This window comes from Gymnoscopelus braueri (genome assembly GCF_963280865.1).
Source record: "Gymnoscopelus braueri genome assembly, chromosome: 7".
NCBI classification, from domain to species: Eukaryota; Metazoa; Chordata; class Actinopteri; order Myctophiformes; family Myctophidae; genus Gymnoscopelus; species Gymnoscopelus braueri.
This window is the reverse complement of record NC_137608.1, coordinates 17865723-17883161: the sequence shown is the minus strand read 5'-3', so window position 1 is coordinate 17883161 and position 17439 is coordinate 17865723. Positions and strand designations below refer to the sequence as shown.

Genomic DNA, 17439 nt, shown 5'->3' with positions numbered 1-17439 from the left:
AGTCCCCGCTGAAACACGAGACCTGAGGTGGCGAGGTGAGGACGCACCCCCTGTCGAGGGTGCGTCGAGCAGGCTAGGAAAGAGCGCCTGAAGGGCAGCTCAGAGCACAGGTGGACATGGTCGGGAATCGAGTGTGAACTGAGCTGCTGCAGAGATCTCTTAATTCATTAAGACCGGGAATGCATCTGTGTCATTTTAGATTTTGGCTATAACCATTATTTTATACTTTGGCTAATCAAAAGATAGCAGATCTACAAGCTCATAGCTCATAAAGTGGTTCAAATCTAAAATGACAGATGCTTTCCCGGTCTTAAAGGAGTAGTTCACCCCAAAAATGACTTATTTTCTATCAATTGCACACCCCATGAAGCCTTGAATCCATGAATTTAATTTAGTTTTTGTGGCATTCCTAAGCCAATAATTTAATTCCCGTCTCCTACCGGCTAATGTATCCGGTAGGAGACACAAAGTTGATTATTTGTGTCTCCTACCGGATACACACCCGGTCATCAAATTATTGTCTTAGGAATGCCACAAAAACAAAAATAAATCCATGAATTCAAGGCTTCATGGGGTGTGCAATTGATAGAAAATAAGTCATTTGTTGGGTGAACTCCTCCTTAAGAGAACAATTAAGCCCTGTGTCATTCTTAGTCCTATGGCGGTGTCGCGTGGCGAAAATTTGCCGATCTCCAAGCTCACAACGTGTTGCACTGAATTTAAAAAATAGAAAATAAATCACCTATTAGGGACGCCCGGTTGAAAGTGGTTATACATGGGACCACCATGCCTGCCACTTTCCTCAGCCACCGTTTTAAGACAGGTTAGATTCAAGTCACATTCAGGCTATCATTCAGCACTAACGGACCAAGCCAAGATGTGGGATTAACCACTTGAACCCCAGCATCCGTATTGTGGGGAAAGCTTTAGCAGAAAGCAGATCGACAAGCTCACAACAGAAAAGACACTAGTGTAGAGTACTGAGGGACTCCGGTCAACCATATGGGGTTTAAGTGGTTAAGGATGTATTGTAACCCAGCTGGCTCTCATTGAGTCCAGTGGAAAGCGTTCCATCTCCTCTCCTCGTGTGTAAGGCACAGATCTGAGGAGATGTTGATGAGAACGGAAAGAAACAAATCGTTGCTGTCGGGCAGAAACCTCTTATCTCCATTTTCCCCCCCCTAAATTAACGCCCTACTTGATCGCACTACAGTGTCACACAAAAGCATCAAAAGTGGCAGATGTACAAGCTTGTAGATCTGCTACTTTTGAAGTATTGAATCCTGAAAAGTAACCGTTTTGGACATATGAGGTTTCCACCCGACAGACGAAATGAATAGCTGAAGCTACAGTATGTGTCCATCAGTCTGTGCCCGGCTCTGCTATTTTTACATGGCTATTGTCACAATCATTTTCTTATCGAAAAAAGAAAAGAAAAAAAACATTTCATTTGTAAAAAAAAGTGTTTTTGTTTTCCAGTAAAAGGTCGAAGAGTTGCAAACAATTCAGTCACTGAGAGAGACTAAAAGGAATTGTATTATTGCAAATAATATTTTGTCATCCAAGCCCTGTTCTTGCCCTGAGATGTGTTTTGTGTGTGTGTGTGTGTGTGTGTGTGTGTGTGTGTGTGTGTGTGTGTGTGTGTGTGTGTGTGTGTGTGTGTGTGTGTGTGTGTGTGTGTGTGTGTGTGTGTGTGTGTGTGTGTGTGTGTGTGTGTGTTTTGCGTGTAACTTATTTATGTGTGCATGTTGTTTATAGATGCTGTTCTTTTCTGTCATACGTCTGTGTGTGTGCGCCTGCACGTAGTAACGGGCAACATCTTGATTTGCCATAGATGTGGCACAGTGTGTGTGCCTGTATTTCAGTCGGTGGCAGCAGGCCATATGGGCAGGGGATGGGCCTCTGTGTTAAACACATATTTGTCCAGGCTGAGGAGTTCGGGATCATCAGAGAAGAGCAGGTACAGGTACTTCAGTGTCTCTCCCAAGAAGAAGCTCTCCATCTTGTCTCTGGGACTGGGGTATTCTGGGTCACGCACATTGTTGATGGAAGTGTAACCACCAGAGGATACCTGAGGGCAGAGAGACACATCGCACAGATTTAGGGGTGCAACAGTTAGATTGGTGTTTCCTCAACGGGGACGATAAAGCCCCCCAGGGGGCATACAGAGAAGTTTGGGGGGGGGGGGGGGGGGGGGCGCTGGAAGCAATATTTTTTAAAGGGGGGAACTGGGGTGCTCTTGGGTGCCGGTAGTTTGACATATTTAAGTGCACATTTTCTAAATAACAGTCATGTTAACAGTCAATTAGAAACAACATGAGGTGTGGTTTCTGAATTGTGTGTAGATGCAAGTTTTTGACCATGATACCAACATACTGACTATGATACTGACACGATACTGACCCTCATACTGACCATGATACTGACACGATACTGACACGATACTGACCCTCATACTGACCCTGATACTGACATGGTACTCACCTTGGTGTACTTATTGAAGTTCTTCAGAATCTCCCAGCCCCAGTCCCTGTACTTCTCATCTTTAGTGAACCTGTACAGGTAGAACAAGCTTTCCACCGTCTCTGGGCGTAGCAGGTTGTGTCTGTCTGCAAGCTGAGACACAAAGATAGAGATTCCCAGAGACAAATAATAAAAAGTCAACATTACATGAGCCCTGCTCATGTAGCGCACGGCGCACAGCTCGTCGTAGTGCCATGTGTCTGTCGCAATACAATCTGGGAACCCATCGCCAAATAAAAAGGAAAAACAGCGCCCTCTGCTGTTTTTTACTCTTTCACTTGGCTCTGGGAGGAGCTCAACGTAGCACCCGTGCGCAAGGAAACCGGGGTTTTTGGTCTACCCTCAGCGCTCCACTTCCGGTGGTGCGCTTATGTTTTCATTCCCACTAACACTATTTCTACACGGAACACTAACACCACTTCTCCCAGAGAACATGGATCGTTTTGGTTATAAGCCCACTTGTTTCTATGATGAAAGAGCAAGTTAAAATGTGAATATATTTCCGTGGTCTTGTCTGCTCCGAGGACGCTATTGTTAAATGAGTTTCAGTTTGTTTTCAGTGGGAAGCGAGAGCACAGACAGTAAATCCCGCCCACTACATTTGATTGGGTAAAGTGCGGCCTGCTTCCTGATCTGAAGGCACGCTCACTTGTAGGCCAGTGCGTACACGTTATGACGAACCCCCCCGACAGATTCAAGCGGAGAGCAGAATCTGCTCTTGAGAGATTAGTCTCCTAAAAAATAAACAGTCCCTCTCTCGTGCGCGAACAGGCTTTTTGCATGTAGTTTAAGCGCAAGGGGGCGGGGCCGCGGGTGGCGGGTGGGGAGAGAGCCTGGCGACGCGAGCTATGTTAGTGCACTGAGTGGCAGTTGGGGCAAACGCAGTCCCCACAACATCATTTACGATTCTGTGCCTATCGGTACATAACTCGGACGGCGCTTAGTCGACTAGCAGACCATCGGCCGGTCGTCGCGGGCACTCGCGCCTGGAGGCGCTCGGGCGCGACTCCTCGGCCTCAAGGTCTGCTGAGTCGGCGCGCCTCCGTCATGGTCCAAAACTATACTTTATCGGCGAAAAAAGTAGTCTGCGGTTGTTGTTTGAAAAATCGTGAATGATGTTGTGGGGACTGCGTTTGCCCCAACTGCCACTCAGTGCACTAACTAACATAGCTCGCGCTTAAACTACATGCAAAAAGCCTGTTCGCCTCTCGTGCACGCCCGCTCACTATCTCATTCTGATTTGTAATGTTTTTGCATCTGAAATATTGAAGGCATATACAGGACTGGACTATAATATTGCGGTACTATGTGGGGCTAAATGGCACTTTGGCACAATTGTTTGTTGCAGGCGGGAGCGGCGGTCAGAAATAAAACGGTTAAGAAAACAGTCCCATGCAGGGCTCTAGCATGCAGCTTATGCTCTAACAGTGACAGTGAACAGAATCAGAACGTGTCGCAGTGCAATGTGTTGTGAGCTTGTACATCTGCTATTTTCAAAAATGGTAATTTTTGGAAAACTGTCACCTACAATGACGTGCCCAAAATAGGGACACCAGGGTTAAAGTGGTAAACAGGTCTAATTTTGCCAGAATTCATGTCCTTATGACAGACACCAGGATCAAACCTGTGACTCGGTGTAGAACTTGTGACAATCTCTTCAATCACAACCTCACTGTGGTCTCCAGCTTTACCTTCACATCCACATCCCGCACGCTCCCCTGATGCATGTTGAAGTGGACGATCTCTGGGCTGAGTCCTGTCTCCATCTGGGCGTACATCTGGTAGCAGGTCTCCATCAGCTCCTTGGCCAGGTCCATGTGCTCATCAGGCAGGCCATTGTGGGCCCCCAGTGCCAGGGTGCCTGGCAGAAAACACACCAAGTGGTCCTAAAAAGAACCCAAATAGGATATGAGTCAGCGGAAAGGCAGCTATATTGGTAGACAATAAACTGTATGAAAAAGATCTACAGCTGTGGTTTTCAAACTTTTCAATTTCAAGGACCCACATAACTCTGAGCAAATGGACCCTTATTCAAGAGATTCATTGTCACAAGGATGTACGAGTACATGAACTGTGAAAAACATAGGTTAGGGGTGCTCCTAACCTCGCATCACCAGACTTTCCACCGCGGAGGAAAGCCTGGTATTCGTTCTAAACCGAGCCGTGTGATCCGGTTTAGAAGAAAAGAAGAAAAAAAAACGGTGGTTCCGGTAGTGGGTTGCGGTTGGCGTTGCATTGTTTTTGTTCCCCACATAATGCGAATCAATTAGTTTTATTCTTGCTAGTCACGCTACGAGTTTAGAATAAAAGATGAACATACCAAACGATTATTATACCAAAAGAAACGATAATCCCAATTTAAACCAGTTTTAAACTAGGGGAATCATTTTGGAGGTGCACGGCACCAGTGGTTCCGGTCGGTGGTTCCGGCTGCCTGATGACGTAAAGTTATTTCCGCTCCGACCGGATCAGAAACCCGAAAATGGTATTGATCCCAGGCTAGGGTGCTCCATATTCCATAATACACAAAAGATTAAAACGATACATAAATAACAATACTAAACTTATCTAAAAAGGGTTAAAAACTGTTTTTAAAAAAAAAACGGTGTAAAAAAACCTGTTCAGCATACAAGGCCGTAATACCACAGAAGATGTTAATATTTTTTTCTTATTTAGCAGTCTTATAGCCTAGGGGAGGAAACTGTTCTTCAGTCTGTTTGTGCCAGCTTTGAGGCTTATAGGTCCATTTGGTTCCTTTTGTACACTCTCAGAGCTACAGACCTGTAAGGGTCCATTTGGAGCCCCCGCAAGGAACCCTGGACCCCTCTTTGAGAACCATAGGTATATCTTTTGTACTGTGGACTCACGTAAAAGCCATAAACTTGTGAGGCTTATACTATGAGCTAAAAGCACTAGAGATATCTATAAAAACATGCTACATTGTCAGTGGAGTCAGCAATATGCAACAGTGTGTGATTTTCACAGAAAATGAAGCATTCCCATAGCACTTGTAACCGAAAACTGTGGTGTCAGTAGTTGCCTAGCAACAGTAGTAGCCACAACCCCAACATGTGACATACTACAATTTATAGCTGCTAACAAACAACAACAACAACAAAAAACAGTGGCTTATTCTTCAATGTGTGGAGTACATTAGCCAGAGTGGCCAGTGGAAATAAAATGTTACATTCCCTGCTATGTGTGTGTGTATACCAACAAACCATGTTTTTATTCATTCTTCAATGGTGAGGAGGAGTACATAAGCCAGAGTGAGCAGTGCAATTAAAATGGTATGCGTGTAGCGTGTACATCAAACAAACCATATTTTTATCGAGTAGGGGGGTGGGGGTTCCGAAGTAGTTTAGCTAGCTACAGTGGTACATACCATTTTAGGGCTGAATTGACCATGGGAGACCTCCCCGACAAAGGTGAGGCCATTAGGTGAGGACTTCTGCAAAAGGTTTTTCTTTACTCCCTCAATTGCCTGTAGGTAGTCATCCCGAAACCTAAAGAACACACATAGAATGACACCAGGCTAGGAAATTTGATCTAATTCACCAACCACTTCCGGTATCTGAACAGGCAGATTGGCTTCTACAGTAGGACAGAAAAGACACTCAGTCTAAACAGTGTTTGGTTTCCTACCAAAGTGACCCATTGATTCGATTAATCTATTACCACCCACAGACAATAAGTACCAGCATATTGGAGGTAGGTGGTGTTAATTCCCTCATTTCCACAGTCCAATTCCACAGCTTGTACGATGAGGAATAGCACCATAGCAAGCTCTTGCTTTGTCACAAGGAATCCAGTGTTGTTGCCAACTAATCTAAGCCAAGAACCTGAGGCAACGCCAAAACACAGACTCAACAGACACCCAGCTTAACCCATTAAGACCTGAGGCCGATTCTACGAATGCCTTCTAAATCCTTTTCTATGTCAGTGGTTCTCAAACTTTTTCGTGTCAAGGACCCACAAAATTATATGTATTTGGCCGCGGACCCCCATCTCAAAATATTTTGTTCCAGGGACCCCGAGAAGCAAAGATTTTAGTTAAAAATGTTCACTTTAAAATATATATTCAAAGATTTGCACAAATTTTCACGATTGTTCAATCTACAAGCTCATAGCGTGGCACAAAGTGACGCACTATGAGCTTGTATATCTGCTATTTTTGTATATCTGCCAAAGTATAAAATCATGCTTTTTAGCTCAAATCTAAAATGACACAGATGCTTTACCGGTCTTAATGGGTTAATCTGAGCCCAACCACTCCTCAAACTGACTGACTGTCTGACTGTCTGTGTTTGCGTTATTCAATCTTTAATTAGACGTACTGTAGTTGTGCATAGAGTGAAGCACAGTTATCACTAGGAAATGTTAATGTCTCAAGATGGTACTAGTTGTGATACTGGTGTGGCTCACAGTTTGTAGGGAGTTAACAGTTGACTGCAAAATCAATCCATCAAACTTATTTTTGTGGTAACTCTGTTTCGGAGTGGTTATATATTAATGTCAAGGACAAATGCCTGTAGCTATACTATTTGGAGAACAAAGTGATTTCTATCCTGAACTGAGAGGTTGGTCAATGTTTGCCAGAGGACAAAGGACGCAAAATACAGTAATAAATAAATACATGAGTAAAAGTGACGATGAAAGCAAGAGACATGGCAAATATGTCAACTGGAGCTTGTGTGCAGGCAAGTATAAGCATGTGGCAAATGAAAGTGAGCATTTCTGTGTGTGAGTCAGAGAGAGAGAGAGTGTGTGTGTGTGTGTGTGTGTGTGTGTGTGTGTGTGTGTGTGTGTGTGTGTGTGTGTGTGTGTGTGTGTGTGTGTGTGTGTGTGTGTGTGTGTGTGTGTGTGTGCAAACAGGCAGCAATCAAGCAATAAGACTTTCAGCAATGACAGCATAGAATGGAATAAGCCAGCTGTTTGACACCGTGGCTTGGCTGAAAACCCCAGAAAGGCGTCTTTCACATAGAGACTGACGCCCTCAGACCTGACTTGAGATCTGAGCGGGCCGTACACTGAAGTCAAAGTCACGATAGATTGATAAATACCGAAAATTGTGGTGATCTCGCCATACGCCCATTATTTGGTCTACACCACTTTGATAAATGAGGGCCCTAGTCTCTATGTGACCCTAAGTATTAGAGTCAAGACTGTCAGTCGAAAACATGGAAAACAACACACAGGGAGGGTTGGAGAAGGGAAGCTGATAAGGCGAAGAGGATAAAACAAGTTCAATATAGGCAAAAGATCTACATTAGCAAATAAAGTTTCAGCAAACAAAAGTAAATAAACAGGAAGTAAAACCCAACTTACTGGCTCTCTTTCTTGCCTCCCTGGATCCACTGCTTGAGCAGGTATTCATAGTAGCTATCAGCCCTGGCACCCAGCGTGTAGATGCCCTGGTGGGTGAACTGCCCACTGTTGGTGTTGATGAACATAGGGACCAGACCGTCCAACTTAGCATCCAACTTATGGACCTGATTCGTGACCTCCTCCACTGCAGCCTGTAGGAGAGACAGATTACAACCACACACGGAGATTTTGAAAACATGACCAATGACAAAAAAACTCCCATATCTGCTAGGCGAAGTACAACAATGTGCAAACACAGCAGCAAGATTCGTGAGTTGCTGTGACAGGAGAAGGATATCAAACGGAACACAACCACCCTAAAGACTAATCATTGTGTATATTCCTGCACTATACCTGCACCCAGTGATCTTGGTACATAGAAATTGATCTATTGAAGATTCTGACTTTCAAATGTACATATTTTTTGTTTTGATTGTATTTCTGTATTGTTGTATTGTGCTTTCTGCTTTGGCAATGTAAACGTATGTTTTCTCATGCCAATAAAGCCCTTTGAATTGAATTGAATTGAGAAGACAGAAGTTGACTTTTATTGATTACCACTAACATGAATTAAGCAATATTACACAAGAGGGTGTGCTTTGCCGTCATTATTGCCAGTGACGCGGTAGGGAACAAGGTGCTTGCGCTGTGTTCCTTAAGCCAGTGGTCACAACCTTTTTCAGGCCGCGACCCCCCAGAAAAATTAACTGCCCCCCCCAACCTGAGAAGCACTTGGAATTGTAGGAGTTGAGGCATTACATTTAGTTTGAATAGGTTCCACAGATAAATATAGTGAAAATAGCCGATCTACGACGCGTGGTGAACTTGTAGATCAGCTATTTTCAAAATGTTTTCCTCTACATTTTCACTTAACTGTTAATAATAATAATAATAATAAACTTTATTTGTATAGCACCTTTCATGACATGAAATGCAGCTCAAAGTGCTTTACAGTTACAACCAATTTAACAAAAAAGCTAGAAAAAAAGAAAAGCAAAAGCATAAAACAACATTAAAATAGGCAATACAGTGAGGACCCCTCTGGAGGTCCCGACCCACAGGTTGAGAACTACTCCTTTAAGCATCACCGTGTATGTCGGTGTGTGTGTGTGTGCGTGTGCGTGTGCGTGTGCGTGTGCGTGTGTGTGTGTGTGTGTGTTTCTGACCTGGTACTGTGGGTCCTGGGTGAGTCGGCTGAGCTCCCTGAACTCCAGCTGGATGCTGGTGACCTCGGCCACGGTGCTGTCGGAGGTCCAGCGGGGAGGGTGGGCCGTGCCTTTCCCGATGTTCACATCAGAGTAGGGGATCTTGGATGGTGTTTTGAACGCCGGCATCAACCGTGAGCCTATGTCTTTCTGCATATTGTCGTTGGAAAGAGAAGGGAATAAGTGTGCTTGTTTGGTTTAATTAAAGCCATTTTGACAAATGAAGCTAGATCAACAGGATTGGGGCAGTGGACAAAGAAATACAAAAGAAAAAATACAGAGCCATTGAGAGGCAGATGGGGGGGAGGGGTGTTGCAGATTAAGTCCCAGCTGAAACAACCTGCTTGGTGTGTGGAGATGTTGTATACAAGTGTGTGCATGTGTGTATGTGTCCATTTGTGTCTATGTCTGCCGTATGTGACCTGATTGCATTGCAATCAGGTTTCGGTATCCAGCATTAGATAGTTATTGCGTGGGTGAAATAGGCTCTCTACCTCCCTCTCACCCTCTCTGAGTGTTGTTCTGGTCCGACATCGTCACACAACCTCCCTGTCTCTCTCCCTTCCTGTCTCTCTCTGAGAGAGGGGGAGTGAGTGGCATGTGCAACTGTGCGTGCATACATGTATGTTTGTAGTACATAGCTGTGTCAGTTTCTGTGATGATTGTGTTAATGCATGTGTGTGCTTGATCATGTGTTTTGATTGCAGTGTGTGTGCGTGTGCGCGTGTGCGTGTGCGTGTGCGTGTGCGTGTGCGTGTGTGTGTGTGTGTGTGTGTGTGTGTGGACTCACCGCCTTGTCCAGGAACATGGAGTCTCCAGTCAGATGGTAGGTGCTCAGCAGGCCTCCCAGGATACGGATGGTGCTCTCAAACAGGTTCACGTCCACATTCTTGTCGAAGGACAACTCTGTGGACACCCACGTCTTTGCTTCCTCAAACTCTGATGGAATACATAACAAGTACAAATGATTTGAGGGATCAAAGGTAGGGCAACAGATAAGGGACAACTTCTGATATTTACATACTAACCCATATCTAGACAATATTATTGCGATATACAATATACTTTCCACAGCCGTAACAAATCAACACCCATTAACTAAAGGAAAAGATTCAATATACTGCACCTTGTTTCAACCCAAGGACCCACATGGTGTCAAGGGCATCAATGAGTGTCAAGCCCAGACCAAACCACTCCCCGAACGACTTGGAGATGGGCCTAAGCTCATCGTGGCCCCAGGCAAAGTCTTTGTAGCCTTTCCATGCATGTCTGAAAGCTTCCCGTACTGCCTCAAGCCTACTGGCTGCTGCAACACACACACACAGAAGACAATTAGTCTTACCCTGGTCTACAGAGTGATGCACTATGTTTTTTCTTTTTTTTACAGGAACGACTCAAACCATCTATATTCCATCTATATTCCATCTATATTCCATGTCATCATTGCATAGTTACTTAGTGAATACATTGATTTTCTTAGTAATACATTAATTCATAAATGAATGCACAAATGTATTGTAAATATATAAATGTTATGATGAAAAACAGATGGACAGTGGATCTGTCGGTGCGGCGCCAATGTAGATCTGGATAACGTCAGTCGTCTATGACATATCTATGATGTATGACTCCAAAAGATGTATGACTCCAAACTCCAAAGTTTTCAGCCCGATTAGAGCCCCATTGACTTCCATAATACAATTGCATGGAATAAAGCAAAATAAAAGCTCATGACTGAACGTGTATTGATGTTTAGGTATTATCATTCTAAACCGATGTTTCTGCTGTTCTACGTACAGCCAACCAGTTGAAGAAATCACAGATTTTAGGCTTTTAACCTTTTGCCTTTATGACACAGCTGAGACCATTCATTTTTATGGAAGATGCTTCTAAACATATATTCTATTAGCCTGGGATCCAGCCTGATTCAGTGATAAAAAAATTCTGCCGAACGTAGCGAAGCAGTCTGGATCCCAGGCTAATATTCTATTGCTAGTTTGATCACTTCAAATACTCTTTTAATCTTAAAGTAACTAATAACCTGATCTTAAAATAACAAATAACCTGATCTTAAAATAACTAATAACTGAAAATAGCCGATCTATAAGCGATTTATGAGCTTGCAGATCTGCTATTTTCGGTGCAAGACATGCTTTCATAGAAGACATGCTGACTTCTATGCATGCGCGTCAATCCCGGGGGGGACGGGGGGGTTTCGTCCCCCCCTAGCTTCAGATTGGACCCCCCCCAAGTCAGATTGGATCCCCCCAGACCCCCCCCAAGTAATTTAGAATAATAAATACTTATTTAATAGAATCTGAACCCACTTTTGAAATCATGCACTGCACTCATAAACACGATGTATTTTAAAGGATTTATTTGCACCCCCCCCTGTAAATCCCAAAATGGTTTGGTCCACAGCACCGCCTTCCTTCACTGCACGGGGAAAAAACACTCGCCCCAAAACACACTCGCCCCTATTTTTTCCGCCGACCGAGGCCGCCGGATATACCCGGGGCGAGTGTGTTTTGGGACGAGCGTTCTTGTATTCTATCCCGAGCACGCATCAACATGTGGTTTCATCGGTTTGTTTACAAGTCGAATTTGGGGAAGAACAACATAATGAGAGGATACAAGAGCTATCTGTGCTAGCTGCAAAGTGTGCATATTTAAGCAAGTATTTTAAAACAGTGAAAGCTACCGAGGAAAAAGAAACAGAAAGTGATAGACCCCCGCTGACTCAAACTAACAACCACGGGACTGACGGGAGTTATCATCAAATTCAAAGATTTGTTGTGAATAATTATAGGTAGTTTGACCAAAACCGAAGTGAAGAGGAGGACACGGAGAATGTCGGTCATCAGTGATCAAAGGATTTAGCAGCTGCAATTTTGATAATGTTAGGAGCAATGCAATGGACCTGGACCAGCCCAGCCAACAGTGACACTACGACCAGGTAGGGTCCAGTGTTTCCAAATGGACTGCAGTCTGCAGAGACCATGTATTATGCAAGTACTGTACATAATGTACCAAAGTTTCTCAGCTGCATTATATTTGTTATTAGTGTCTGTCTATCCTGAAACAAACCAACTCCAAGTGCGGCTGCCTGGTGATGAGTAAATTTACTAAGTTAATATAAAGCAAACTTCATGTTCTGAACAAAACTCACAAGCCTCTGTGCCAAACCTTCTATTCATTATACTTTACAGTAGCTATTGATAATCGTAGATGGTTGATGCTCAATTCCTCTGCTCTGCTCATTATTTGAAACAGCCAGTGGTGGGTAAAATAAAATTTATACTACTCATCCCCAAGTCATTTAGAATAATAAAAAATGAATGTTAAAATAGTATTTTGATATTAAATCAGTAAAATTAGGCAAAATAACATAACCCTAACCTAACCCTAAAAACGAAATAAAGTAACCAAAATCCAAGAAAGAAACCTCCCAAATCCGCCATATACCGGTAACCAACATTTTTCGCGCACGCGCCTCAAGACAGATTGACGCCCCTGCTTCTATGGAATCCAAATGACTGAAATCAGTCGCGGCGACTGAGATCTTTAATCCATGCAATTGTATACATAATTGAATATTACGTATACATTTAAATATTTCAAAAAGTATGAAAAATAGTGGAGGTACTTATGTGGCCTACTGGCAGTAAGCACAGGAAATATGGTTGGTGATCATTTCAGCAGTTTGTGAGCTTAGCTCCGGACAGTCGGACACACACACAGACCCTCTCATACAGCTAGCCTCCTGCAGAGTCACACCGCAATAAAAGAAGAGGACAGATACCTGAAACCACGGTGGGTGGTTTGTCTTGTGGGTCAGCAGGTGGTTCCTCTTTGTTCTTCTCTCCATCCTTGGTGTCTTTAGTAGCCTGTTCAGCATCAATCACTGCTCCACGCCAACTGCAGACAGCCATGAGGACACTTCATCAGTTAAACAATGCACAACGCATCTCGAAGCTTTGTGAGCTAGTAGAGCTGTACACAAAAGGTACTGTGTGCTTGCATTTTAGGAATACTGTGAAATGTATATCTCACCTGATCACTCCACCTTCCTCTGCATCTTTCTTTACTTCTGGTCCCTTGTCCTCCTCCAGAGTTTCTGAGGTGTTACCTTTCTTCTGCAGTCGATTTATCAGGGCAGGTGGCCCTCGCTTGTGGGGCAATCTCTTCGGTTTCTAAGAGAAGGTCAGATTATATTACAAAAGTGTCCTTGCATTTTCAACTTGGTGTGCCTATTTTAGGCATGTCAATATATTATTTGTTTTTCCAAATATATTTAAACAATTGTGAAAAGAGAAGATCTACAAGCTCACGATTGGCCCGATGTGACACACTGTGTGAGCTTATACGTAGATCGGATATTTTCGTTATTTTTTAAAATAGGGCTTGTGTGGTTTAAGATTGGAATAAGGAAGGTAACATACAATATCAACATCTGAAGGAACTTCTGGCAACGGAGGTGGGCCTTCTTTCTCAGGCTCAGGTAATGCACCGGGTATAGCAGGCCTCAGGCCGCGGCCATTTCCTCCATCTTTGTCCTGTTCTACCCCAGTAAAGCCTGAATAGACACAGGAACACAAGTTTAAAGGCTGTTATGCTTGTAAAACAAGTGTCAACAGTGCCGACCGACGAAAATAACTGTGTCAACACTCTTATTTTTGTCAGTCAACAGAGTTGTCTGAAGAGTGTGATACAACCAATCTCCAAGACATTGATAAGACTAATATATTCATAAAACACAATTCTAAAAATGCAGGTATGTGATGTTGAAACATTGTTGCCCCATTGCCTTATGTTTACATTGTGATTCACTGGACTTTGACTTCATTTGCGTTACAAGCTGAGTGATTGATATTGCGTTCAGTCTTGACTCACTGCCTTACCTGTGAGGTATTCAGTGACATTGGCATAGGAAGAAGCGCCACAGATCAACAGGAGAACCACCGTGAACAGGATAAGGCTGCGCTGCAACCTTGACAGCTGCTTCCATTTCTGAAGTCACAGTAACAAACAAGTAGTCAACAGGGTTACCACACATTTCACCAATGGGGAAATCAACAGTGTTACCACACATAACAGCCTTCCCAGTGTCCTGCTTTTAAAGGTGCTTATTAAAATGTATTGTGCACTGTAATATAGCATCATTAAGGGATGTTTCTAAATTAAGGAGCTTCCTCTTAGTTATTTTGTCACCTGTGGTGAAGTCAACATGGTTACCACACAGTTCTACTTTCAAATGTTTTAAATGTTTCTCCCCAGACAATTATTGCAGCTTAGCACAGTGTCCAATATGATGCTTGGCGTGCACATGATGGCTGATTACTGACTAGTAGTGACATGGTACTTGTCACTACTACTATCTAATACAGCAGCTGTAGTAATACATTTGTAGTCATGTGTGCATGCAGTTGTAACATGTTTTGCAAGACCTAAAAATCGAATTTTCAAGACTTTCCACAGGCCAAACAATCAAAGAAATATCTCTGACATGCACCACTATCAGCTAAGCTAACTAAACAGCTGACTGACATCATTCAAATTTGTAATTAAAGACTTTCCCACACTGCCGGTTGTGAAAAGCCATTGATAGTTATACACAATGTTGTAAGTGATATGGTACGTACGTATGTACCATATCACTTTACAGTGTGAATGGAGAATTACGTCTCCAATTTGCCCATGTTGTCAATATAGCAATACTTGTGTCAGCTTTCTGTGTGATTCAACAAAAGGCTAAAAAGGTTACTTAAAAGACACAATAAAGTTCCTAGTTTTGCTCCAAAATAGAAGAGCAGCCTAACCTTTGACTGTACTACCTGTACGGTTAACAAACCTGCAAGCTAAAGTATTCAATCAAGCAATCAAACCAACTAATCGTCAGCAAACCACTACTAGAAGTGACACCTAATCTAGCCTCGGATCAAGACTATAATAGATGTATTTTATTGATTTTGATATTTGCATCTTATGCAATGCAAATATCCAAGTCTGACAGCATGAAACAATTCATTGCATGATTGTACTAGTCTATGCAACCCCGTAGTGCAAAAGTGGGTCATGAGAGCTGCTGTCTGCCAGTCAGTGTCATCATCCGGTGTCATCTAGCAGGTCTATCAGGTTGTATGTGTGTGTACGAGAAGGAAACAATACCCAATTTAAAGCTTTACTTAAGGTTTATACGTACCCTCCAGCACGACTGCCTCCGCCACTGCTTGCTATTGTTGTAGTTAGTGCTGCCTGGCTCACTGAAGGTTACTGCTACATAGTCCTTCCTGGATGGTGGGTGCATGTCTCCTGGAGCCTGTCACACAAATAAAGCTCTGGATGGTGGGTGCATGTCTCAGGAGCCTGTCACACAAATAAAGCTCTGGATCTTGGGTGGGTGCATGTCTCCTAGAGCCTGCTGGTCACACAAATAAAGCTTTGGATGGTGGGTGCATGTCTACCAGAGCCTGCCTGTCACACATATAAAGCTCTGGATGGAGGGTGCATGTCTCCTACAGGAGCCTGTCACACAAACAAAGCTCTGGATGGTGGGTGCATGTCTACCAGAGCCTGCCTGTCACACACATAAAGCTCTGGATGGAGGGTGCATGTCTCCTACAGGAGCCTGTCACACAAATAAAGCTCAGGATGGTGGGTGCCGGTGCATGTCTACCAGAGCCTGCCTGTCACACAAATAAAGCTCTGGATGGTGGGTGCATGTGTCCCAGAGCCTGTCACACAAATAACACTCAAGCATGTGGTGACAGACAGACAGACAGACAGCAGCACAACTGCATGGTGGTTGCAAATGAGAGAGAGCTGACAGCAAATTGCACCACCAGTGGTGATGGAGCCTCGTACCCATGCATTTCCAGACCAAAACTACAATGTCCCTTTTTTTAAATCCCACATTGATGTTGCTGTAAACATCTGTAGTAATAAAAACTAAGTGATGATGAAATTACTCAAAACCCCGATTCATCAACAGGCTTTTCCCCCCCTCCTTCAGTCACGGATCCGTGAGTCAGAATTGAAGCAAACAACAACATAATCATGAAATCAAACGTTATAAGTTAAAATGTACCTTTCACACTAGTATCGTTGGTAGAGCCTGTATCGCACGTCTCTCTGACAAGTCCTCTGACCGAGCGATAGGCCTCTCGTTCCCGGTTCACAGCGTGACTACAGACCGAGGCATGACGCGAGGCCTATAAACACACAACCGCTACTAAAAGTAACAGTCTTCTTGCTCTTCTACTTCTGGGACACATTCCTCAATGGAAACACATCCCTATGTTATTGGATTAGCATGGTGTAGCAGCAGCAGGTCGCATCAACAAAACGTAATAGCTACCTTGTTGCGAAATGTTTTTTTAATTTTAACAGCAGCGGGTGGAATAATAGCAACAGTGTATCACTGGTTGTTGGTGTCCATTCACTTCAACAGTCAATCCGCCGTAAGCGATGCAGCCTGGAATCTACTACACATTACACAAATCATGTGTGTGTCGTTCGTATATCGTGTAAATATTACACGAATTGTAAAGAAAATGAATCGAAATAAGTCCACTTGTAGCTTAAGGATGTAAGGCTGTTGTCCCGTGACTCCCGTATCGTATGCTCAGTGTTGCTGCTTGGAACTGACAGACAGCTGGTTTCCTCTAACGACAACAACTCTATGCATCTGGTATAGTGGTGGTGGGTGGTAACTGTACACCCACTATGTCAAATTATGCACTCTTCATTCTGCTGCATAAAAGCCTTCATATAGTTTCATGCCATTTGATGGGTGCTTTTATACAAAAATAGGATAGGTGGGATTGGGAATCAAGGAAGAGTGGGCTGCTCTGTGTTAAATTGGCTATTTTTTTCCCCCCAAATGTAAAATAATAAAATATTTTAAAAGTATAAATGATTGGAACATGCTTAAACATTCGACAATTGAGGTTTAATATTTCTACAATTTCTACAAAACCTGTATATCCAGTCATTTTGGGGCATAAACAAGAAGTTGAAGGATAAACTTAAGTCTGATAATGATGTACCACATCATACTTGACATTATTGAGAACATTTTTCAAATATTAACTTTAACAATTTTTACAAAATAGCCAATCGAGGTGCCCAGATGTCCCTAGTGCCCACCAATCCTGTATCCGTGCAGATACCCCCCACCTTTTTCCTTTGATGGATTTCTACAGTGGAAATCAAAATATATAACACCCTGACAGTGTGCCATGCTAAAGAGCTGGAGTCATAATTTAATGTACAGTCCCTTCATTTATTGATCAATTCTTGTGCAGCATCAGCAGGAAAATACAAAACACTGAGAGAAAGGAGC

The 17439-nt window shown here is 43.3% G+C and overlaps 1 protein-coding gene across 2 annotated transcripts; it reads right to left on the bottom strand.

Moving 5' to 3' along the window:
* Positions 1 to 1180: 1180 nt before the first annotated feature.
* Positions 1181 to 16746, bottom strand: LOC308089449 (endoplasmic reticulum mannosyl-oligosaccharide 1,2-alpha-mannosidase-like). Of its 2 annotated transcripts, none has more exons than XM_080434169.1 (14): positions 16183 to 16746; positions 15298 to 15414; positions 13997 to 14105; positions 13538 to 13671; positions 13149 to 13288; positions 12898 to 13013; positions 10222 to 10401; positions 9886 to 10034; positions 9057 to 9245; positions 7852 to 8042; positions 5909 to 6029; positions 4215 to 4409; positions 2485 to 2616; positions 1181 to 2071 (listed from the first exon to the last, which is right to left on the bottom strand). In XM_080434169.1, the coding sequence occupies exons 2-14, from the start codon at positions 15400 to 15402 to the stop codon at positions 1862 to 1864; spliced, it is 1971 nt and encodes a 656-aa protein (XP_080290295.1). In that variant the 5' UTR covers positions 15403 to 15414; positions 16183 to 16746; the 3' UTR covers positions 1181 to 1861. The 2 variants fall into 2 exon arrangements, with proteins under 2 accessions (XP_080290295.1, XP_080290296.1); XM_080434170.1 differs by having other exon boundaries at positions 10222 to 10398.
* Positions 16747 to 17439: the final 693 nt, after the last annotated feature.

Bases quoted from the DNA above. Each gene is read 5' to 3' on its own strand.
- LOC308089449 (XM_080434169.1), bottom strand. From the start codon at position 15,402: ATGCACCCACCATCCAGGAAGGACTATGTAGCAGTAACCTTCAGTGAG. The intron at 8,043-9,056 runs GTCAGAAACACA...TCTCTCCTACAG, and splicing joins CCCAGGACCCACAGTACCAG to GCTGCAGTGGAGGAGGTCAC. The intron at 6,030-7,851 runs GTAAGTTGGGTT...TGTGTTCTTTAG, and splicing joins GGAGGCAAGAAAGAGAGCCA to GTTTCGGGATGACTACCTAC.